The sequence below is a fragment of the Calypte anna genome, chromosome 15 (assembly GCF_003957555.1).
Source record: "Calypte anna isolate BGI_N300 chromosome 15, bCalAnn1_v1.p, whole genome shotgun sequence".
NCBI lineage: Eukaryota > Metazoa > Chordata > Aves > Apodiformes > Trochilidae > Calypte > Calypte anna.
In genome coordinates, this window is record NC_044261.1 from 3001859 (window position 1) to 3026733 (window position 24875).

At 45.9% G+C, this 24875-nt stretch overlaps 3 protein-coding genes and 1 long non-coding RNA gene across 6 annotated transcripts in view; 2 read left to right on the forward strand and 2 right to left on the reverse strand.

Annotated features, from left to right (window-relative positions):
• MPHOSPH9 (M-phase phosphoprotein 9) overlaps positions 1 to 4422 on the reverse strand; it is a 28221-nt gene extending 23799 nt beyond the window's left edge. Inside the window, exons 1-3 of the mRNA XM_030460519.1 lie at positions 4308 to 4422; positions 1941 to 2073; positions 150 to 300 (exon numbers count right to left, since the gene is read on the reverse strand). Of these exons, the coding sequence (XP_030316379.1) occupies positions 150 to 300; positions 1941 to 2047 (258 nt within the window). The 5' untranslated portion in view covers positions 2048 to 2073; positions 4308 to 4422. The remainder of the gene's footprint in view (positions 1 to 149; positions 301 to 1940; positions 2074 to 4307) is intronic.
• Positions 4423 to 6244: 1822 nt separating this feature from the next.
• Positions 6245 to 9481, forward strand: C15H12orf65 (chromosome 15 C12orf65 homolog). The gene is made up of 4 exons (XM_008493401.2): positions 6245 to 6263; positions 6376 to 6677; positions 7284 to 7485; positions 8446 to 9481. Exons 2-4 carry the CDS (start codon positions 6411 to 6413, stop codon positions 8490 to 8492), a joined length of 516 nt encoding a protein of 171 aa, XP_008491623.2. The 5' UTR covers positions 6245 to 6263; positions 6376 to 6410; the 3' UTR covers positions 8493 to 9481.
• Positions 8733 to 23826, reverse strand: CDK2AP1 (cyclin dependent kinase 2 associated protein 1). Of its 3 annotated transcripts, none has more exons than XM_008493390.2 (4): positions 23448 to 23826; positions 14090 to 14196; positions 13132 to 13258; positions 8733 to 9618 (listed from the first exon to the last, which is right to left on the reverse strand). In XM_008493390.2, the coding sequence occupies exons 1-4, from the start codon at positions 23653 to 23655 to the stop codon at positions 9551 to 9553; spliced, it is 510 nt and encodes a 169-aa protein (XP_008491612.1). In that variant the 5' UTR covers positions 23656 to 23826; the 3' UTR covers positions 8733 to 9550. The 3 variants fall into 3 exon arrangements, with proteins under 3 accessions (XP_008491612.1, XP_030316465.1, XP_030316466.1); XM_030460605.1 differs by lacking the exon at positions 23448 to 23826 and adding an exon at positions 22022 to 22091; XM_030460606.1 differs by lacking the exon at positions 23448 to 23826 and adding an exon at positions 21714 to 21831.
• LOC115599218 lies at positions 12485 to 13694 on the forward strand. Its single transcript, XR_003988224.1, has 2 exons — positions 12485 to 12610; positions 13417 to 13694. It is a non-coding gene; the product is annotated as an uncharacterized LOC115599218 (long non-coding RNA).
• Positions 23827 to 24875: the final 1049 nt, after the last annotated feature.

Here is a 24875-nt window from a genome sequence, read left to right on the forward strand (position 1 = left end):
TATTGTAACAAGATTTGCCCCATTATGAAGAATAAGCTCATACCTATACAGATCTTACTTGCTAAACTGTAGCAGTATTAGATTTGTCTTCCCAAATGTCAAACTAATACATTAATAATTAAAAAAAAAAACAAACTTAACATCAATACCTCACAGTTCTTCACAAATTCAGAGTCAGCATTTCCAGTGTTCTGGATATCTTGCATAAAGGAGGAGAGCAGCTCAACAGCACCAGGCATTAATGAGGACCTGGTATTCCCTGAGTAACCAGAAACTCCATTGGGATTTGAGGAGGGCCTTCTAGGGAAAGATGAGGAAAACATTTCAATTATTTATTGTGTCAGTTGCTCAACACAGTGGCCAAAATAATACACTACATGTGCTCTGCAGCCATGAAAGAATTATCACCTGATCTACACTGTGACTTTCACCAGGCTGACAAAAATACCCAAGCTGACACCTTCAGCAGAATGAGGCTGTTTTTCCAGAAAATGTCAAAGAATCCCCAGCACCCTTCACTCTTATCCTACACCCTCTGAAAATGCAGCTTCCCCAAAATACAGCTCCAGCAGCACAGCTGTTATGTTCTCTGTACAAATGTCAGCTTTTCATCAAACATTGCACTTGGGCCACAACAACCCCATGGGGAGCTCCAGGCTGGGCACAGAGTGGCAGAAAGAGACCTGGGAGCCTGGATTGCCAGGAAGCTGAAGAGGAGCCAGCAGTGTGCCCAGGTGGCCAAGAAGGCCAATGGCATCCTGGGCTGGCTCAGGAACAGCGTGGCCAGCAGATCCAGGGAAGGGATTCTGCCCCTGTGCTCAGCTCTGGTGAGGCCACAGCTTGAGTCCTGTGTCCAGTTCTGGGCCTCTCAGCTCAGGAAGGAGATTGAGGTGCTGGAGCAGGTCCAGAGAAGAGCAAGAAGGCTGTGAAGGGATCCAGCAGAATTCCTGTGAGGAAGGGCTGAGGGAGCTGCGGGTGTTCAGGATGGAGAAGAGGAGGCTCAGGGGAGACCTCATCACTCTCTACAACTCCCTGAAAGGAGGTTGGAGCCAGGGGGGGGTTGGGCTCTGCTCCCAGGCAACTCTCAGCAAGACAAGAGGGCACAAAGGGTCTCAAGTTGTGCCAGGGGAGGTTTAGGTTGGAGATTAGAAAGAATTTCTTTATGGAGAGGGTGATCAGGCATTGGAATGGGCTGCCCAGGGAAGTAGTGGATTCTCTGTGTCTGGAGATATTTCCTAAGAGCCTGGATGTGGCACTGAGTGCCATGGGCTGGGAACCACGGGGGGAGTGGATCAAGGGTTGGACTTGATGAGCTCTGAGGTCCCTTCCAACCCAGCCTGTTCTAGGATTCTGTTCTATGACTGGTGCCTCTTCAGAGGTGCCCAGGTCAGAAGTTTACACAACACTGATTTATGCTGCTGCCTCCTCTTGAGAAGCTACACCTGTAGTAACCAATGTGTAACTCTCATCTTAAAAGGTTAATCAAGAAGAACTTCTCCCAGCCTTCTGTTTGGGCCATTAGTCTGAATTTGCATTTCTTATTCACTTGGAATACCTTGGGCACTGGACAGAAACCCAGTTGTTCCCCTCAGTTACTGTTCTCTACAGATTAATTTGCATAATGCAGGATCCTCCCAAACAGTGATCTCTTACAGTTTACCAAGGCAGGTTTTTCCTCCCCTTTTCTAAGAGACACAAGGAAGTTACCAAGGTTTTCAGGAAAACTTAACAGTTCTTTCCTCATTAGGAAAGGAATTAGAAAAGTTAATTTCCTCATTAAGGATTCTACTTGATTTTTTTTTAAAAACCCAACAAACCAAAATACACTGAATGACATTATACATTATTTCACTTTGGTAACAATGTTACTGTAAAAGCATCCTGACTAAGCAGAAGAAAAATAATAAAAATAGCTGTTAGGAATTCCTTCAACACCTTACCTGTTACAACTCAAGCTACAGAGTGAGCTGGGGGTATTTCTGATGTCAGAGTCTGCAGAAGATGAGAGGATTTCTTGTACAGCATTCACCATGTCACAGCTTTCCATATCTTTGGCTCAAGTATGATGTTACCCTGAAAATATAAAGTCAGCATCAGCCTCTTATTTTAAAGGCCATTTGACCATGTTGTTTGGACAGAGCTGGATTAAAGAGAGAGAGCTGCTGGGCTGCAGAGGGTGTCTGAATCCCAAATATTCCAGGCAGAACAGTGTTCTTGGAATTTGGTTGGTTTGTTGTTTGGTTTTTTATAAATCTGAGGCTCCCCAGAGTTTTGGAGACTTGTGTGAAAGGGTTTGTTATCAATGCACTGAAATCTCCTGAATGAGGATCTGGAAAAAACACACTCCCCCAAAACTAAAATGAAGACCCCCTGAGTCAGGCTGCAATTGACCAATTCTGACGTTTTTGTGTGTAATATTTCACTCACTTTTTGCACAGAACTCTTTATTCTTGCTGTGCAACATTAATTCAAAAAGCTTTGAAACTTGAGCTACATTTCTTACCAATTAACAACAACAAAAAAGTAGTCAAACAAGAACCCCACAGCAGCAAGCAAGAGCAGCTGCTTAACAGAAAGCATCATAAATAAATAAACACAAACTTCTTGTTTGCCTGCAGCACCCAAAGCAGCAGTTCACAAGAATGGCTGTAGAGAGACCACAACATTCTTCCAGTTTCCATACTCTAAGAAAACAGTTGATAAATCAGGTCTTCTGTAGTGCTTATTTCAGCATTTTCTACACTCTACTGAACTCATTCTATGGTCTGACACTAAAGGAAAAAAACCTATGACCATTTCAGGATGAAGAACAAAAGGAGACATTAAGAAACATCATCCTAATAGTCTGTGGTAATACTAAGAATAGACCCTTGCTGCCTTAAAGTATCACAGCACCTTTAGAGCACGACCATTCCCTTTCACAGGGCTTACAAGGCCACACTGGTGGCTTTTACAGATTTTTCATTATTTGAAGCACAGAGAGATCTGTATCTAACAGAGGGTTTGGGTAGTATAAAAAATAACTTCCACCAGAAAGAAACTGATGGACAAACACCTGATTTTACTGGTTTTACTGGAGCCTGTTTGGCTTTAGCAGAAACGTTCTCCAAGTCTCCTTTGGGTTGGGCTGAATATGGAAGGACTGGGAGGAAGTTATGGCAGATCCACAAATCCCTTTAGCAGAGCTTTTTGGGACAAATGAAAGAAAAACCATTCTTCTTTCCCTAGTGGCCAGAAATCTGGGAAAACTGAAGGTTTTCAGGCACTGAAGCTGACAGGCAGAGCACAAGCTGGATGGCAATGGTGGGGGCTGCATCTGCCACCCCCATCTCCCCAGGATGTGATCACGGGTGGCCTATCTCAGCAGCACAGCAGATGGGTGGGACTTAGCTGTGACACAGGCTCGTTTCATAACCTCATTACACATCTGTTTTCAGTGAAAAAAATAAAATATTAAGCGAGCTGCAACTGGGCTGAGGAAGAGCTAAAGCTGTCATCTCTTGTTTCCACAGCACAGCACAGCCCTTATACGGCCAAGGCCCTGCATAAAGGGGGAGGATTTAAAAGCCAAGCTGCCAAATATTTTGACTTGGAAGGCTCAGTGCCGATGTGGATGCCACCAACTGGGCCAGCACAGCCCCGGAGCCCGCGGTTCTGCATCAATTCCTGAGGGAGGAATCGTTTGTCTGCTCTGGGCTGATCCCTGGGGCTCCTTACCCCCCCTCTTTCCCATTCCCCCCGCCAAGCCTCCCTCTCCTCGACTTCCCAAGGACATTCCTGAGCGGGAGACAACGAACCTCGGGGCTCTGAAGCCGCCGTCCCCTCAGGAAACGCCTCAGGTCCCCCCTCCCCTCAGGAGTGACTCCCCCTCGCCACATCCCCCCCCTCAGGGTCACCTCCCCCGTATCAGCTGCCTCCCCCCCAGCTCTGCCCCCCTCATAGGTGTCCATAGGTGTCATACCTCCCGTCATAGGTGCCCCGTCCCCCCCCATGTCCCCCCTTACCCTCAGCTCTGTCCCCTCCCTTCACAAGTGACCGCCCCCCCCCCCCAAAGCGCTGCCCTCGGGACTCCGCCCCCTCCCTCAGAACAAGCCCCGCCCCCCTCTCCCATTGGCCAGCTTCCCCTCGCGCTCCGGGATGTTGACGGCACCACCGCCTCCCATTGGCTGGCGGCTCCGCCACTCACGAAGGAAAAAGGGCGGGGCCACGGAGGCGGCCTCACAGCGCTGGGAAGCGGCCAAGTCCAGCGGCGCTGCCGCCCCCGCCCGTCCCCGCCAGCCTCCCGGGGGGCCCCGCCCGCTCCCTACCCGCATTGCTGGCAGCCCACAAGGAGGTGTCCGCAGCGGCCTGAGAGCCGCCTCCCCCCGCGGCCGTTGGGCAATAAAACGGGCACAGGCACAGGCGGTGCCGCCGCTGCCTCCTGCCCGGCGATTGGCGGCCGAGTTTCGAACGCGGCGGGGCGGAGGGCGGGGCGGGCGGGGCCGCGCTCGCTGATTGGCCCTCTCGTCCGCGCGCCAGGCCGCGCCCTTCCCTCCCATTCGCTCCGCGGAAAAGTACGCGCGCCGCCGCCCGCCGATTGGCTGCTGGGGATACGCGCTCTATCTCTGATTGGCGGAGGCTGGAAGGCCCTCGCGCAGCGATTGGCTTCGGAGGTGCCAATCAACCCGTGTGGCCACGCCCTCCACTTTCCTGTGCATGCGCTGAGCCCCGCCTGAGGTAAGAGGGGGCGGCGGGCGGGGGGAGCGGCCCCGGGATCCCCCGGTACCGATTGGGCTCCGCTGAGGTTCGGTTCCACTCTGCAGCCCAGAGGGAAAGCGATCGGCCAGGGGGTGGCTTAAGGACCTTGTTTGTTCCCGGCGGGTGGCAGCCAGGCCCGGCCCTCTCCGGCGGAGCCTCTGCGGAGAGCTCGCTGTGCGCCCCGGGTGCGCGGCACAACCCCGGGTGCTGTTTGGGAGAGGTTTTCACTCCAAAAGGTGCTTGTAAAGTTTGATACCGGTGCAGATAAACCCTGGTGTGGCCCACCGGGTCCTGTCCGTCCAGAGAGGCTGAGTCTGGATAAGTTGAAAGAAATGGGAGATTCGTGTTTATATTGACACGGCGGTGAAAAAAGAAACAAAACTCATAAGTAAAGGTTTTGGTTGGTTGGTTGGTTGGTTGGTTTTTTAGAATTAAATCGTTCTGTCTGGGTGGTCAGGCAGCTGTTTCTTGGAGCCTTTCTGTGCTAAGTGACCCCTCAGCTCTGGGCTTTCTCCTTGGTTTACTCCTTTTATAGCTACAACGTCAAACAGGAGAAACAGGCAGCGCTGAGCATGGGTTTTTACCTTTACCTGCTAAGAGCAGGCAGCCTGGGGAGCTGCCAGGCTTGGCTTCCAAACAGGCCACTGAAAGGCAGTGCCCACGTTAAGGGAACCAGGCGGTTCCGACCATTTTCTGTACCAAAATGTTACCTTCTAGTGCCACCAAGTGGACATCTTGCCAACGAAGCTTCCCTGGAATCAGTTTGGGATAGAACATTTAATCTCACGTTTCAATGTTCCGCATTGGTCTTGTTCTTTTTTTAATTTGTTTTGCTTCCCTTCCACCTGCTCTTCGCAGCCTTCATCAGAAGCCAAGATGTGAGGCCAGTTCCATGACGGAAATTTGCTCCTTGTTTCTCTCAATAATTTATCAGTGATTGAGACAACCCTGGAGGAGGATTCCTGCCCCCTCACCTCTCCTCCCTTCATGTAGTTCAGCACAGAAACTGTGTCAGAGAGACACAACCTGGGCATGAGTTAAGTGGCTTCCCAGTCAGAAATATCCTCTCTTCCATCTCCTTTTTTTTTTTTTCCCATCTTTAGTATTTTCCTAGTGTTGGTAGGAGTACTATTTTACTAATTTTTATATAATTTATATATTTATATTATTATTATTATATTTATATATATTATTTTATTTTTATTTTATTTATATTATTTATTTTATATTTATATTATTATTTTTATATTATTTATTTTATGTTATTTATTTTATATTTATATTATTTGTATTATTTCTTTTTATTTATTTATTTTATATTTATTTTATTTTTTAATTATTATATTTATCTTTTATATTATTTATATATTTATATTACTTCTATAATAAAATAAATAATTTAAACTATAATAAAATATATATTAAACATAATGTAATACTTTAAAAATTATATTAAATTTTATATACTTTTTATTATTTATTATTATTTTACTAATTGCAATGAGAACCAGGAGTCCACTCAAATGGTAAATGGCCTTCAGTATCTGTGCAAATAAATCTGAATTATCAAAACACCACTCAAGACATGCAGCTAAAGCAAGATAACCTAAACCAAGGATTCTCCTGGTTCTGTTTCAGACTTTATTCCTGAGAAACTCCTCCCTCATTTCTGCATGAATGTTCCAAGTTTATTTCACTTCTTATGGAATGTCCAAACATCCTTATGGAGACCCTGGATTCTGAGGAAGAGGGAACTTTCTCTGCCCAGAGCACCCTTCCTTCAGGCAGCAGGAAAGAAGAACTCTCCCAATCTCCTTCAACTCCCTGAGGCAGATTTAAGAGAACAGTTTGTAAGAGGTGATGGCCCAGGAGGCCAAGCCACAAATAAGACGAACAACTGTGTTGTCTTGAAGCACATTCCATCAGGGATTGTAGTGAAGGTAATGCCACTTCATTCCCTTCAGTCACAAATTCCATGTCAATTATCACTAAAAAATGGCACAGATGAGATCTTATCATGGAAAGAATCTCAGCAAGAAGCAGTTTGGGTTATGAGTAGATAATAAACTTGGGTCACAGCTGATCCTCTGCCTTTGTGCAGCACTGCTTTGTGGTTTTAAGTAAAATAAAACAAGTTGCTCATTCTCACTTTGCAGATTTAAGCATAACTCTTCCCTAGGTAGGAATTAATCTTTGCTTCTTTAGGGGAAGGCACAGTGAAACTCAGGAGAAGCTTTCCAAGGAACTAAGGAATCTTGTTTGCTGAGAGAATTAAAGGACAAAACCCAGTCTGACAAGTTAGAGTTGCAAATAATTAACCCAGTCTGACTAATTACAATTGCAAATAATTAATAGGCAGCCCCTCCAAAATGTATCACCCAGATACACAGAGGTCCCAGCAAGTTCTTGGTAGGAGGAAGTTCTTGGCTTGGGGGGGAAAGGGGAGATTCTGACCTGTAATGGCAGGAATATGGAGCCTGAAAGAGAAAGCTGAAGAATAAACAGATTAAAGTTCCGGGAAAAAAAGTCCTTTTGTATTTCTTCAGTGCCATCAAACAAGATCAGTGGAGCAGAACCGAAAGATTGCCAGAGAAATCCTGCAGGAAAAAGTTGACCTTTTCTACAGAGGTGAAGACAGTGAGGTTTTTAAAGAGAAGAAAGCATCAGAGAAGAAAAAGCAAGAGAGAAAAAGAAGAGCAAGGGAAAACCTAGAAAGGAAGAGGCATTTTAAAGAGATGCAACAACTGGGTAAGGAATAAACCTGTGAACCACTGAGCTGCCCTGGGAGGGGAAGGGAAAGGTTTGTCATTGCACATAAACACACTTCTCAAACAAACTAACACTGATCAGCAGCCTGCTCCTGCTGTAAAACCCAAGTGATAAAAGCAGGAATGTGTTCCTCCTTTCTGTCCACCATTAATCACACTTAGCAATCACTTTTTCTGCCCAGCTCAGGAGATGACAAACCAATCCAAGGTAAAAAGGAACTGTGAACTTTCCATCAGTGTTACTGGAGACACAGAAAAATGCAAAACATCTCATCTGGCCTGGATGATACCTCCTGGTTTTTCATAGTTCAGTCCATGTGGAGAACAGCCCTAGAAGGCTCTAAGTGTCCATCACAAACCCTTTAACAGGGAGCAGGCTGAGGTGCTGGTTCTGGTGGTGTAACTGGACAGCTGACAGAACACCAGTTGTTACAGCTGTCAGCTGAACCAAGGCTCCATCCAGTTGTGAATGAACATTACACCAAATCTGTACAAATCTTACCTGGGGTGATGATGAGGATGGGAGGAAGGCAGTGCTGCAGTGAGGGCTGCCCAGTCAAAACTGGGTCAGTACAGCTAAAGAATGACACGTGCTGGGAGCTGCCTCCTGAGGGAACAGAATCCAGTTCATCCTGTGAAGCTTTGCTCTTCCTGAATTCAAGTATTCATAGCTCCATATGGATCACATATCTCCTCTTCTTTAGGATTTAGATTTGATGGCATAATAGTAAAATTACAGTAATTAATTAATTATGTTTATGCTGCACTGCAGTTAAGCTTGGGTATTTTGGTATCCTCACTCCTTTTGAGCTGCCCATTTGATGCAAATGCAGGCAGCTGCTTTGCTGGTGTTTCTGTTGCTTTGGAGAATCCTTTCCCATCTGAATTCCTGCTAAGGATTCTTTTAATTGCTTAACCAGAACTTCTCTTGGAATTTCAGGGCAGCAGCCTCACCAGCTGCCACCACGTTCTGACCTTGACCAGTGAAGGGAGCTTCAAGAACCAAAACAAAAAATATATTTGGGAAACAAGGCAGAAAATCAGCAGCAGCAACACTGCCTTCAGCCAGAGATCAGCTGCATCTGGACTGTGCCTGGGATGGAAAGTCCAGCAGGTTCCCTCCCTTGTCTGTTCCTGATCTTCAGCCTCCTGCATGACAGTTAAATCTTGTTCTGTTGAGAATTCTTGCTCATGAAGTGTGAATCTGATTAAAGGGACTGTCCATAGTTTTAATACAAATTGTTAATGAAAATAAGCTTTATTACATCAGGTAATAAATACATACAAAGATGCAAATAACAGTTTTAGTAATTTATCCAGAATTGTCTTGGTTTTCTTTTTTTTTTTCTTTTTTTTTTTTTTCTTTTTTTTGCAAACTTTAAACTGAAATCTCCAGCCTTAATGTAGAAATTAGCTTTCCAGGACCTTGTTATTATTTCATAGGTTTCCCTATTTTCCATATAACTCATGCACTTTAAATGGACTTCAAAGCACTAACAGTCATGCAAATGTTTATGCAAAATGAACAAGAAAGGAAAAATAAGAGGAGGGGGAAGGTTATTTCTAAGCAGGGTCTATGCTGTATGACAAACTGTGACTTAGCAGACTACTAGGTACAGCATGCTATTCTGCATTTATTTAAAAAAAAAATTCCTTAGAGCTTATGTCAAACTTTGAGAGAGATTGAGAGTTTGGGGTTAAGTGAATATAGTGAAAGGAAAAAAAACAGAATGAAATTGTGGCTGGATAAGAAGAAAACTCAAATATAGCCCAAGAGAGAAGGAGCATTCCTCTGCATGCAGTTCAGTTTTCATGTTTTATAAACATTTTAGGGAGTTTTAACCTCTTTACAAAATGCAAACCCTCAGGTGAAAAATGCTTTGTTTTCTCTTTCTTAACTATACATTTTTGTCAGGGCAAAACCAGAAAGGCAAAACATTCAAAATAAAAGAAATTTGTCTGAATGTTTCAAGAGTCAAAAGGAGGAACTGTTACTTTGTTTTCTTCAGTGAAGAGATGGAAAATGTTGCAGCTGAATTCCTGGGCTAGGACCTTGCGTTTCGCTCCGTCTCAGCCAGGCATTCCCGGACTAATCCTCTAGCATGAATAATGCCTGCAAAAGAATTGGATATATTTTAAATCAGCTCATTCAGGTCACATTTGCAATGACAGTTCAGAAAAAGGTTCAAGTATTTCTGTCCCAAGTTGTCAAGGCTACCAGAGCACCCCTCAGAAAGGGGAGAGACCCCTCGCTTCCCAAACATCAGACACTGCTGCTCTCCCAAACTGGCATTATCCATGGAAAAGGGACTAGACCAGGAATCAAAGCACTGTAAGATTCCTAGGTCTGCAGTGTCAGGTGTATTTTCATGTGCAGCTGTCCTGGTTTGAGCCAGGATAAAGGTGATTTTCTGTCTTGTACTTTTGCTTTTAGCTAAGTCTCTTGTAAGTAGTTGCACTTGGTGAAATTAACAGCAAGTTTCCCAGACAGTGTGTGCTTCTAGGACTGATAACACTTGATGTTTATAGTTACTGCTAGAGACTGGTGTGCAGAGCCAAGGGCACTGCTCAGCTCTGAGGAAAACTTTTACCCTCCAGGAGGAATAAAGAGGTCCCACCTGCAGCCTCCTTTGGGGAGGAAGGGACAAGATAGATGCCAGAATTGACCAAACAGAGGATTCCATCCCATACACCTCATACTCAGGATAAATTTGAGGCATCACGAGGGCCAAGCCATGATTTCCTGCTTCCCTTCCTTCACCTGGCACCCTGGAAGGATTCCATCCCTTCCTCTGCCTGTGCTCCTGATCCATCCCAGCCTGAATCTGTGTGTTCCTGCCTCCAGCTCCCAACTGCTGCCGACTCCAGGAGTCCAGCCTGGACTTTCCCAGGGCTGCCCTGCAGCCTCGGTGGTGACCTGAGAGTTATTGGGGGAAAGGAGGGAGGAATGTGGTTTCCATTTTCCTGTATATTTGTATATATTTAGTAATTTTCCCTATTTATCATTACTGTTTCATTAAAGTTGTGTAGTTTAGTTTCCAACCCATCAGTCTCTCTCCCTTATTCTCTCTCCTTTCTTTATCAAGGAGGAGAGAGAGATGAATAGAGAGCATGTTACTTGGTTTAATTGCCAGGCCAGTGTTAAACCCTGACAGCAGCACAGGCCTATTTAAAATAAGAGACAACTAGAAAAGGAAAAAAATCATCTTACTTCCCTGTGAGTTATTTTGCCAGTTATTTTTGTGGGAAAAAAAACCCCCAAAGTTATTTGGGAAATCATTTCATCAAGCTCTGAAAGTCTTTAATACCTTGGGATAATTCTCTGGGAGGATGGCTCACAACCTAAGCCTTTGTGATGCTGCTTAAGCACAAGGTGTGCCTCTTGTTAAGGGTAAGAAGTTTTTTATGGTGTGTGCAAAAAGTTTCCTCCTCACACTGGCTCAGCTCCCAGTGTAAATCATCACCACTTCACATGCTGCCACATCTACTCTCATTTGATAAACATCATGTGGAATTTTCCACTACAAGTCCTGTTGCCTCGAGTTCCAGCAATCTGGACCTTGATTGTTAATCCTGGAGCTAAATCTAGATTCACTGCTGCTCAAAAAACAGAGCTTGAGATACAGTTTAAAATGAGAGACAGACAGGTTTTTCTACAACACATGAGGTTATATTTTACTGACAGGACAAGATAGAAGGCAATTTTTCTGCTCAATCATGTTCCTTAGCAAGGTGGAGGAAGGACAATAAGGCAATAGATGAGGTTTAATTTCTATTTAGAGATAATAGATTCTGTTTCTAGAAGGCTGCTGGCCTCAGTCACAGCAACAGCCTTTATATCCAAGGACTACTCAGGGAGTGCAAGGTTTTGCAAAGGGTTAAACTGACATAGGGAAGTCAAGCTGCATCCCTCAGCCCTGGGAAGCAGAAATACCTACTCCAAGGGGTGCATTAGACCTGGATCCAGTGGCAGGATGCCCAGTTTATGCAGCAGAACTGTCTTGAATTATGTAGAACACTGGGAATTTGGCCAATTTTAGATGTCAGCAGCCTCTGTGTTTAGGAGCAGGTGGGGCTGGGGACAGGGACTTGCTTCAGGAATAACCTCCTGGTGGCCTTGGAGGCTGCAGTCACCTGGAGACCCTCACTCACTTCTGCTCTCACACCTGCACATGCTCCTTCAGCCAAAAGGGAATGAGAGGCACGTTTGTGACCAAAAGATGGCAGCAAAAAAGTACTTATTATCTGGGATTCTTTGCAACACTGACAAGTTACAGTGGCAGGACTGGATCTTAAGCCTAGCTTAGCCAACAGTCCCAACACTCACTGCACCAAAACTTTTCCTCTCCAAACTGAACTCCTGAAAGCATCTGCATCCATCTGCTCCCTCTCAAGTTGTCTCCATTACCCTATTGCCATTCATGATCTATTAATACTGACTCAGGCAATGCAATAAAGAGAGACTCCAGCAACATTGATTTTAGCTGGGCCAGATTCCACTTCCCACTCATCAGCAGACTTTATTGCATCCTTTCCCAGAACAGCTACTACTCATTTTATTGCATGTCATGGCAGATATATTACTCTCCCATAATGGTTGAACCTTAAATAAAGCTTTGTAGACTTGGGTAAATGTAAGGGGGGATTTGCAAGGTGGTGAAGTTAAGTCTGTTACAACAACATCCCTGATCAGGGTTGAAGCACGAGCCAAACTCAGCACAAGGACCAAGGAAAGGGAGGAAAAAGAAGGAACCAGATTATCCTGGCAGAGGACTCCTGCACAACTCTTGTCAATGGCCTTTCAGGGTCATTTCAGGAGCTGGAGCACTGGAATGTCCCACTGCTCCTTCAGAAATATCCCTTGCACGTCCCCTGCAGAGGACAATGTCAGGCTGATGTCAGCAGTGGGGCATGCAGGGGTTTCTTTTACAGTCCCAGGAAAGGGCATTCATTACCTCTTCCAGCTGACAAAGCAAAGCTGGGGAGACCTTATCAGCCAGGCCTAAAAGCTCCCATGTCCCTCACCAGTAGAATCTTGATGACATCCACTGGACAAGATGCAATGGAGCCTACAGAGACCAATGGTTCACAGGGAGGAAGAACAGGTATGTCTGGCACTGCTTTTCCTGACAAACCTTTGATTTTGCAGCTCTTCTGTCCACCAGCCTCAGTGTGAGTTACCACAAGGTATGATTTCTTGAAGCAAAATGCATGGCAGGAAAAGACTCGTGGATGAAGTAGCTGGGTGATGTGCGTGACAAGTGAACAGTCCCTGGCTGTGTCTTTTAGAGACTGGGGAGAAAAGGGAACTGAAGGGGCAAGGAAGTCACCAGGAACCCAGGAACATCTCCACTGGACACCTTAAGGATTCTAAAATAAGCTTTGAATTATTAACTGAAGCTCCCTTTGTGCACATGAACACATTTGGTCACTGGTTTATCTATCAAATACAGTATAAACAGAGGATCCCAAGGTTTCAGTTGTTTGTTAATACACCAACAAAGAGCTAGAGACAGCCATCCCCTGCCAGAGGGAGCAGCTGTCACTAAGCTGCATTCAAGCAGTCAGTCCACAAGGTGCATCTGACACCATTATTTATATTTTTAAGAAAAAAATTAAATGTTACCTCTTTTTAGCCTCTCCATGGCACTTTTACTCCCAGCGTATGTGGGTCTGATCTCTTTTCCTAATTCTTCTATAATAGCAAGAAGCTCTGCATATTTGCTTTGTGGTACTTGACTGCTGCTGGTACCCTGTAGTTCAAAGTAGATGAATCTCAATTAAATGCTGCTAACAACAAAACAAACAGAACAAACAGAAATTCACAGAGGACCAGAAACAGCCCTGGAAGCCACTTAATACCAAAATAAAATGTCAGGTTTATTATATAAACATTATTTTCTTTTTGCAGTTGCTGCTACAGCTGGACACAATGCTGAGTGCCCTTCAAAAACCATGATTAACTGGGAGGAGGCAGCTGCAAGACTGGGACCTTAGATGAAACAGAAGTTAAAACAGTCCTGCAAGAACAGCAAACTGAAAACTTCTTTAACTCTCTTTCTGCCTTTATCAATGTTTAGGGGTGTATTTTGTGGAAGTTATGTGGGCAGGGAGAGTGAGAAGCAGATAAAAACTGCCCATGTGGTAAGGGAAATCCTGTTAAATAAAATATATTTTACAGAAACTTTACCCCTGGATTCCTGCAGCCACCCATAGGACACACACTTCATGAGATTAAATCCTCGAGAACAAATGTGCCACAGAAAACCATTAAAAGGAATATTCCTTTTTTTAACAAATAATTTTACAATATGTTGGAGCCCTTACTACCAGAACAGAAGAGATGTCTCACTGTGACTCAGAAGAGATGGGACTAACAGTTAATTAGTAACCAATCTCACTCAGCACTCTGCTTAGTCTAATTTGATCCCAAGACATGTGTGATGAATCAGGCTGCCATTTGGGTTTGATTTCACATCTTGGTGGGAGGGAGGAGCACCTCAGATTACAGGCCACAATCCAGGCTACTATGCAGACCTGGGGTCAGTGATCTGATTAAAGAAAAACAAGCAGCAGAGCTGTACCTGCATCCCTTGTGTATAGCCTAGAGATGGGGGTCCATAGTCATTTATAAGCTGCCTGTACTGAGCAGATGTTGCCATACTTGTGGAGGGAGAGTGAACACTCCCAGCTGTAAAGAGAAAAAAACAAAATCTGTTATTATCTAAAGATTAATTAGTCTGTTTTACACTGGGACACATTTGAGATAATTTTTTCTTTTTTCCTGAAGCTGTGACTGCCCATCTTTGTCCCAGCCCACTGCTGTCATTCCAGTCACACTAGGAAGAGAATGGTTAAATTAGTACTTCTCTGACATTTCCTGTACATTTGAAAACTGCACAGTCTGCAACATTATCAGTGCAAATTATTTGCCTAAAAGTGAAACAGAGTGTAACATGACAGGTTCCTCAGCCTAGACAAACTGTAAATATTAAGGAGCCCTATTTTTACATATATACATTCCACACAGATGAGTCTGATGTACTGTGCTATTTTTACTTTTTCAGTGCAAGTTATCTGAAAGTAATTTTGCAGCTCAAAGTGTCATCACATGGTCAACACAAGTTACACTCAGTACTATTTTCAGCCAATGCCAAAACTATTCACAGGAAGAGTCAGTTGAGGTAGATCCAATCTGCTGTTCATTGTATGGCATCAGAGGCAGAAGTGTTACCATTATTCCTCCTTGTGTCATACCACACTTTTTCAGCCAGTAAAACTGTGCTGTAGAAGTAAACCAAAGGAAAAATAACATCACTTTGGGTTATGGTCACTTTTTTCAAAGTGAAAGATTTATTCAGCTCTACAGGGTCTGGATAGGAATAGGAATTATAGAAGGAATAAAGATAGGAATTATAGAAACACCCTAATGTAATCATTGACAAACTGCTCCAGAAATGAACAATCAAAATACTTCTTCCCCTTTGCCTCACAATGATAAGAACTTGGGTTTGAGAACTAATTTTCAGGTTTTTCTTAGGGGTTTTAATTACACTGCCCATTTCACAAGAGGACTTGCTGGTTAAGAACTGCACAGTCAGGACTTAGGGAGATTTGCAGCCTTCCACTTGTTCACTCTTGCAGCTGAAGTGCCCCTGCACCCACTGATGCTGCTGCCTTTGCCTGTGGGCACAGACACAGACTGCCTGCTGTCTGGAAAAATCTTTTCCAAACTCTTTTGCTGAAAATTCCCAACTGTCTTTCCTATGAGGAACAGCTCTCATTTACCAACCCTCATTTAAATCTAAATTAAACTGATGATAAAAGTCACTGGGGCTCAGAACTATGTAAATCTCTAGCTTTGTTTTAAATTTACAAGTGATTTCATTCATGTTTTCTCCTCCCTGCAAAAAGAAAGGGCTGGCAGTTATGCTGTAAAAAGCACTGCTGGACAGAGTGGAAGTGACTCTTGTCTTTGGTTAGGAAATCTCTTTCCACTTCACAACTGTTCACAAAGTATCACTGCAATGCTGTCTTCATTACAAGAAGAGAGTGTGTTTTAATTTTAACTAGTTAACTGGATGCAAAATCCTAAAAAAAAAGGTACATGGGGCTGGCACCTCAAAAAAAAAAAAAACAAGCCTTCTCTTTAAGTGAGCTTCTAAATGTTCTGGCATTGCCATCTGCATTTCTGTCACTGAGGCTTCACATGGAGCTTACTGGCACTTTTTGCTAAAGCATGGTAAAACCCCCAAAAATGAAACAGCACAGAGTGCAGCACCACAGGGAGGGAACACCACAGCTGTCAGGTATTCTCTCAATTAGTTCTTCACATTATCAGCTCAAAATACAGGCACAACTCTAAGATTTCTGCATGTACAACTCAGCCAGTACTTCAAGTCCAGATGACTGAATTTCATCAACGTGACACAACAGCAAACCAAACCACATCTTTCCTCCAAGGACTTAAAAAAAGCTTCAAAAACACTAATGAGCCCTTTGTGCTGTAAGGTAAGAAAGTTTATTACCTCCAATTAAGTAGTGAAAGTCTAAAGCAATTTTTCCTCGCGTACAATAAAACAAAAGAGCCATCCTGCAAGGACTTGTTCCTGAACTGTTGCTGCAAGCAGTCACATAAAAGACCTGGGAGCTCCAAACTGGTTCAGAATTGAAGCAAGGACTCTGATGTCCAGGCTCAGGAATCTTGCCCTGCCCACTGAGCAAATATCAGCTGCAGCCCATACAAAACAAACCCCAACTTATCACCACCATCCTGGCTGGTGATAACACAGCACAGATAATTCAGGGATTGTTTCAGATGATGTTGATTTAAGGAATGACACGTGTTTGGTCTGTCTGAAACAACACAGCAGGGTATATGCCTGGATAAGGAAGAAACCCTAGGAGAAATGTCATGTGCCAAGACGCAGCCATGAACCCAGGGGCCAACCAAAAAAAAAGTTTCCCAGCTGTGTGAGCCAGCAATGCCTGGACAGTAGCTGAGCTCAGCAGGGGAGCTGGAACTCAGCGAGGAAAAAAAAAAAAAAAACCCAAACAGGAACTTTCTATAGGCAAACTCCCAGTAAGAACTTGCTGGTGGAGCTGGTTTTTTTGGGGTGCTGAGCAGGGAGGTGTGGGGAGCAGCCCCGGGCGCTGCATTGTCTGCAGAGCAGTGCTGCAGACACTAGAGGCCATCGCTGAGTGCAGCGTGCCCTGCCAAATGACAGCTCCTGGTAACCATGGTGAGTTTACCCGTTTCTTTGCAGTCTGCATCAAAAATGTAATAAGACATAATGCCATGCGCCGACCACTTCATCATCAGCAGCAGCAGCAAGCCCTGAGAACAAAGAAAAGGATTTGACTTGGCCGTGGTACCAGCCACACACCTCAGAAGTTGTGCCAGTCCAACTCGACCAGACTAGGGGAAAAAAAAAACCAATGGAAAACCCTTGATTTCAGCTCAATTTTAAGATGAGGCAATCATGGAAATGAAATTATTGAGGGGGAATTAAGTATCTCACAGGGCAGCAGTCCTGGAGCTTTCTGACCTCTCACTTTGTGTGAAAACCTCAAGGAGAAGGCCTGGGACTTGGATGACTTGTCACTCAATTAACCCAAAATACATCTGCATGTCTGAGCATCCTGTACATCTCAGATTAAAAAATAAAAAAGAGCAAAAAGTAAAGAAAAAAACCAAAGCACCAGCTATTGCTATTATACTTAGGAAGAAAAATTAGGCCACCAAGTCTCCCAGTCAATACCCAGTCAAAAATCAGTGAGATGATTAGGTATTCACTAGAGAGACAAAAAGGAGGGGGGGGATCTAAAATGAGGTTTGCTCACTCAGGTTAAAATGACAATGGAGACAAGACAGTTCAGAATTGACAGAACTGAGAAGGGAGTGTGCTTGGTATTGAATTTAAGTGACACCCTGAATCACTTCCCAAATCATCTCAGTGCTTGCTGCTTAAAACCTAAATTAATGTACACACTTTCCTCCCTCCACTTTCCTAATTAAATGTACACAAAACCTTTTAAATACCCATTTATTATTCTGCCAACAATGTCTTTTATTTCTGTATTCAAACAGAAGACTGCCAGAAGCATTTTTTCCCCACAAAAATAGTGATTTTCTTGTTAATCAATATTAATCTTTATTAATGGGTAGGGGGATGTCTAATGATACAGCAAATAGAAATGAGACTTTTGTGTCAAAATCTCTTCTTCCAGCAGTCTCTCTGTGCCCAAATTAACACTCTGAGAGACAAAAGATCTCAAAACAATATTTGCCTGAACTCTCACTGACCAGAAATCTTCCCCACTAATTTCTGATAGGTTTGTAGGGATCCCTTCAGCTTGCCACTGTCTCCAAGGCTGAGCAATGACACCACTTTGTTGATCTTTTAATTCTTAATTCAATTGCTGCTGCTTGCAAAGTAAAACCAAGAACAGTTACTCAACTCACTGAGTTACTCATGTAGAACTGACCCAGACAACCCAAGAGCCAACCCCACTGGGGTGTTTGTCTACTACCTTGTCCTATAAAACTGCACAGGAAAACTCCAGCCATTTTCCAAACTCTTTCTACACATGAACGTGGCAGCATAGAAGGAGAGATACACATAGTCTGGAGTTTATCCAAGGCATACAGTATGGTCTGTCAGAATCTCACTGCTTCTACCTCTATTTCACAGTCTCTTCATGCCCAGGTTGCTAACAAAATAAAGACTGTTGCCATTTAGATGGCTGGCAGTCATCACCTCTTCATACAGAGCCTTTATACAGAGGTTATTGCCTCTGCCACACACCTGGAGGACATTCCTCATCTGCCTCAGATGATGGCAGTCTGAGTCTTGGCAGCATGAGACAGTGATGTTGGAGTATTTTAACTGTGAGGATAATTATTCTTCTGTCCTAAATGGGACAACTTTGCAAGAAAACACATGAGAAATGTTCCTGCCAACATACATTGTGAGGCACTTTCAAGCACGAGGGGAGAAGTAGAATCTTCAACAGCACAGCAATTCCTGCAGCAAGTATCTGAACACAGCCTGAATCACAGCTCAAGTGTTTTGGCTGACTACAAGAATATTTGATTTCTTAGCCCCCTGTGCACTTTGGTGTAAGTAGAAGAACTCCTTGCCATCCATGGTACACCACATGCATGCCTACACAAGCAGATCCACTGCATAGCCAAGCCACACACTGAACTCCACAAGAGTTGCCAACCCAGAGTGAAAACAGACAATCCCCAACCTTCCAATAATTCTTTTAATTTAAAATAATGGCCCCTGTTCTCGTTTGCACAGAACATTCCTTAGAGCACTGGCTGTGAAAGTTGTATTTTCACTCACCATTTCCCGCTTAAACAGGCCATGTGGTAGAAACAGACCTTTCTTTGAATAAAACTATTTCCTTTTAAAAAAATCCAGCACGCACACACATAAATATGTTCTCAAGAACTGGGACATTCTTCATCATGAACAGCCAGAGGCCTTGTTCTTTTGATCTGTCCCCCCCTGGCCTTTCCTCTAGTACTCTCATTTTATTTCATCTTTCCATGTGGATAGCACTGATGGTTTATGTCTTCTCTTTCTAGCACCCTTTTTTTTTTCTTTTTTCTTTTTTTAAATTAGAAAACCAGAAGAAAGTCATTTGGACTCCCCACCATTCTTTTCTAACTTCAGAGACAGGGTATTTCTACACTAGCAAGTTACTGGGCACAACAAGGAAAGGATCAAAAGATGAAAGCATTTGGTGCATGTACACACAGGTAGTTGGGGTGAGAGGGTAGGACTTAAGATTAGATTTCAGTCTGGTCCTCCAGGTTAAATGTCATTATGGTGGCCATGCTTCAAAGCTGTCCCATCTTTCTTTTGGACCCTTGTGTTTCCCCCCCCCCAAAAAAAAGGAGGATGGAGCATCAGTGTTGCACAACTGGAGCAGAGCTTCTAGTCTGCTTTTATCCAAAAGGAATCAAGTTAGCATGAACCAAAACCAGTCTGCAACTCAACCAGCATGTGATGGGTGGGGACAATCAGGAACTTTGCTGACTCTGAAAACCATATCATTGCTCTGAAGCTAACCACTCAGGTAGACAAAGCCAAAATGCAGCTCCTTCCCCTGGCACTGTGCTGGAATTTAGTTTTTTCCAGATCCTACACACAGAAGTTTTTAACCTTTGTCACAGGAACAGGGTTTTGTCTTAAACCTGACATTTCTGCAAGAACTAGAATAAAACCAAAGGAAAATTCCAAGCTGTTTCTGCTAGCTTCTGTATCTTAAATCTACATTTCTCTGACCTGTGCACCTCTGAACAAAATAGAAATGCTGGTGAATATCCACAGAGCCAGAAAACACAGGGAAACACAGGGAAAATACAGACAGGTCACAGATGGTGTAAATCCCTCTGGTTCCACTGAAGGCAATGGTGATGCTCTACTTCACCCCAGCTCAGCAGCTGCCCCTCTTACAGAGAAAGAGAGTTAAACCATGAAACAGGAGACAGACAAGAAGGTAACATTATGATAAGCAAGAGAATACAAACAAATCAAAACATGTTTGTTAGAAAGGGGAAGATATATTCTCCTGGGACACTGCAGGGTCAGGTGAAGCTGGGAAGGTAGAGCCAGAGCACAGCAGGTCCCTCACACAGGGCTTTTTTAGCACCCAGGCAGAGAAGGTGCTTGTGCAGGAGATTAAATAGGGCTTCCCAAGCACAGGGAGCTGGGAATTGACAGTCTGGGGTGCTACACACAGGGGCTCAATTCCCAGAGCACAAGTCCTCCAGAAAGGTGACTGGTAATTCATTCAAACCCTTCAAGTCTGGTTGCAGACACCCGGGGCCATGTGTCACCACTGACCTGGGCAATGGGGGAAGAGGAACGGGCACTGAATTCTGCCGTGACAACACATTCTTCTTCCCTGGTGTAAGGCAGAGGAGTCAGCACCCCGATGCTTCCAGCATCCTGAGTCACTTGCCGAGCTGCATTTTCCCCACCCGCAGCCATCCCCAAATCTGCCAAGAACCCAAGCCAAGGAGGCTTCCTCCCCATATTTCCTCCCCTGGCAAGCATCTCCCCTCCCTCAGGACTTCAGCCCAAGTTTTTGAGCCCCCAACACGCGAGTCACCCACCAACCACAACAGCTTTATCTCACTGATCCACTTACTGAGCACAGCTAAACCTGAGAGCGGCCACTCTCAGCCTGAACTTGAAAGGAGTTTTAGCTCTGCAGCAAGGACACAGCTCCAGGAGCTGAGCAGACACTGCCTTTCCAAATACTCCTGCACCAGAAGCCCTGCACTGCAGGAAAGCAGCATTACCTCCCAGAGGAAAATCCCTGCGAGATCCACAGCTGCCCAGAGCCCTCCGTTGGCCAAGACCAAAATATTCAGCATTCATACAGAGAGGCTTCTGCAGGGCTGATTTCAGGCCAAAAGGGACAGATTTCCTGTTTTCCTCTCCTCTGCAGGACGGGGCAGAAGGGGGGTCCTTCACCACAGGTTTGGAAGCAAACCTCGGATTTCTCGTCCTGGCTGGGGAGTGCTTAATTTAAGCACAACAGGGAAGAAATCTCCTTCAACTCAGAATTAAGCTCCAGAAAGGAGGGGGCCATTTGCAGTCATATCACTCTGAATGCGATATGTGCAACTGCAAGGGCTGCTTTGTCTAACTCCCTTGGCCTTAGGCCACGGTGCTGGCAATACCACTAGCTGGAGGAAGAGCTGGTGCGTGAGGATAATGGCAGAAGACAGAGAGGGAAGAGAGAGCCCATTTTGGATTCAGAGGAGGACGTTCTTTCATTGAAAAGATTCTGGGGGTGTTTGAGGATGATCCGAACTCAGAAGAGAGGACAACTTAGACAGGAATAGTTCCAGCATGACAGCAAACTGCTGTGAACTTGCCATTACGAAGGGAAAAAAAAAAAAAAAGGAGGAAAAAAGAAGCGGCGAGGAGGGAGAGGGGGGGGGGGAGAGATAAAACTGCATGTAAGAATCTAAAAACCCTGACTGCAAGCAGAGCGTTAAAAGCACAGAGAGACGGCAGCAAGAGGACCGGAGACAGAAACTTCACCACTCAGCTCGCGTAGGGAGCGGCATGTCTGACCCGGGATTTCGCAGCCCTCCCTCGCCCCGCAGACAGACTCAGACCCCCCCCCCATAGCATGACCTAATCCCACCCCTCACCCACCATCGCAAAATACCACCTTTGTTTTCCCTGCAATTTTACGGCTGTTCCGGAGAGCAAGGCACAGGTTCTCGTGGGAGCCGACAGAAGAACGGTTTCCCTTGCTCGGCTTTGTTTTGCTTCTTTTTCTTTTTTTTTTTTCGGTTTTTTTTTTCTCCCTCTCCTCCGGTGACACTTCTGCTTTTTGTCAAAAAAAACAAAAAAAAGACCCAACCCAACAGCACATCCCCTGCTTCCTAACCCCTCTGGCAGAACAGTGCTCAGGCCCCACCGTGCTCCCCACGCACAACCCAGGCACCCCGAGCCTTTCCACGCTCACAGCCCCACCGAGCTCAGCTCCACGCAGGATCAAAGTCTCTGAGGCACAGGGACCCGGGTCCATCCACCCGCCGGTGACGATTCCTTGCAGTAAAATAAGATTGCCGCCGCTCTCCTGGTAGCTAGAACTGAGGTGCATCTTGTTGTTCCCTTTTCGTGCATCAATCTCCCAGGATTACAACCACGAACGGCGCTGTGAAAAAAATCACCCAGGCTGATTTCCCTGCCTCCTAAAACCAACTGCGAAACTTTCCCTTCTCGAAAATAAATAAATAATAATAATAAAAAATTTTAAATCAGCCTAATTCCTGGATGCGGATGGTCTGATGCCAACCCTGCAGGCTGGGGCTGCAAGGAAGGGAGACGGGAATATGATTTTTTTTTAAGTCAGAACCAACTTCTTCTCCATTTTGGTTCTGTTCAGTACTGGCAGAGGCACACAAATTACCGAGATCCCCTCGGAATATCCCGGAGCAAAGCAATTGCTGCTGCGGCTTTGTTCAGACTGCACCGATTTACACACTCCCCGCAACGGAGACTTTTTACAGCCAACACCTCAGCACAAGAAAAAACACCCACTCCTTGTTACCTTTGGAAATTAGGGAGGAAAGGGAAAAAAAAAAAAAAAAGTAGGGGAGGAATGCAATGTGTTAAAAAAAAATATAAAGTTAATGCCATTAAGGAAACTTTTTAGAGAGGAAAGTTGGACAGACTCCTGCACAGATACAAGGAAGAAGGCAAATTTTTAAAAAGAGCTTTGTAAAAATCAGCGAGCAACTGCTGCCCTCCCTTCCAAAAATCCTCCAGCGAGCTGAGAGGGTTTGTCCGCCCGGGCTGCTCCGCGGAGCCGGGAGACTCGGACTGGGGAGCGGGGACCGAGGACTCCCCCCTGAGGCGCTGGCGGCCCCTCCGGCGGCGGGGGCTGCGGGGTCGGGGTCCCGGGGGATCGCGGGCGGCCCCTGCGCCTGAGGAGAGCGGCCCGGGGCGGCCCCTGCGCCTGAGGAGAGCGGCGGAGCGGCCGCGCGTGTGAGGCGAGGAGCGGGGCGAGCGGCACTTGCGGCGTCCCGCCAGCAGCGGTCCTCGCTGAGGCGCCGGCGGAATATTCCTGATCCAGATCAATCAGCCGCCCCGGGGAGCCGAGCATGGAGGAAAGCCGGCGGCCGGAGCCCCCGAGCGGCGGCGGTGCGAGGTCGGCCCCGCGGGCGCGGCTCCCCCGCGGAGGGGCGGCGTGGTGCGGGCAAACGGCGGCGGCCGGCGGGCGGGCGCTGGTAATGGCGGCGCGGAGCCGGCGCGGAGCCGTTGCCCCGCCATACCGGGACTGGGCAAAAACTCGAGTCCGGGGCTTCTCCCCCCTCTCCCCAGGTGCCGGTGCGGTACCGCAGCGCCCCGCCGCACGCCTCCCAAACTTGCCACCCAGTTGCCGCCGCGGACTTACCCGGGTTGAGGGGAGTCCCGGGGATGTGGGCGTTCAAGTTGGGCTTGTAAGACATTCCCAGAGACATGGCCAGCGGGAGGAGGAGAAGCGTCCTGAAATTCAGTGAAGCGTCTCCGTGTCTCCCAGACACTTTGGGTTGTTTACAGCAGTAGCAGCACCGGCAAATATGGCCGTCAGTTATATTGACACCCACAATGCAATATATCATCCATACATCATGAGGAGACGCGGATCCAAAAACTTTGGGAGAGACGAAGCAGCCACCCGCTGCGGCGGCCCGGTGCCCCGCGCACCTCGGCGCGGAGGGGGCGCGGAGGGGGCGCGGCGGCGGGGGGTGCCGCGGCCATCCCCTCACAGACAATGGAGCTCCCCTCAGGGACGCCGCCGTGAGAGGAGCCGGGCGGGGAGGGGAGGGCGGGCAGGGAGCCCGGCGACGACGAGAAGAGGAGGGGGGAGACGTGGAGGGGGGGGAGCTGTTTTAATTAACTTCGGAAAGTTTTGGCACAACTTCGCGTTTCAACCGCCTCTGCCCGCGCCGTGCGGCGGGGGGGCCGCGGTCGAGCGCCCCTGTCAGAGGAGAAAGGCTGAGGCGTCCCTCAGGGTGGCCCAACGGCCGCCGCCTTCCCGCCTCTCGCCTCACCTCAGACCAGGCCATCACCTCTTCATTTATTACCCCTCTCCCCCCGCTAATTTCAAAGGAAAATACCTGTTGATAATTTTAGAATAAAAGATTTATTTTTTTTTCTCGGATGCTGCCAAAGAAAAATCTACCTTGCTTCCTTGCCTTTTTTTTTTTTTTTATTCCAAACCGCTGTTTCTCTCCGCTTGAAGGTTAATGTAAATTGAAGCTTCTGAGGGATTAATAAATAAATACAAATCTCATTGATAACTGACTCGTTTTCTTCTTGCAAGCCACAGTAAACCTTCCCTCCCCCCCCCAAAATTAAATAATCTAAATTTGCAGGTTAAATTACAAAGCTTTTCCAGCCTGTGTCTGTCACTTCAGAACTCATCCTTTTCACTGCAGGGTACCCAGGTTTGTTCCTTATATTGATTAATCTCAAATACATCACTAGAATCATTAAATTACTCCAGTTTTATAGTAATATAACTGCTTGGGACCTGCACAACCTCTCATTTAGTACAGAGATCAGGCAGAGCCCCACACAAATGTTGTATCAAGCCACCCTGAGATGGGTGAAGTAGTTGGTAGTTTTATTGCACATGCCAATTAATGTCTATCCGAGGCTCTACACTGCTCTTAATGCTGATAACAGCAAACTCATAGAACATGCTCCTGCTGCGTGGAATTTAGGGGGAAATTCCTATTAAATGGCACTGGTTTTGGCCCATAGTCCCTCTGTCTCACTATGCAGGGAGGCAGCATCTCTATCGTAGAGACATGGAAACAGCAGTGAGATTATTTCC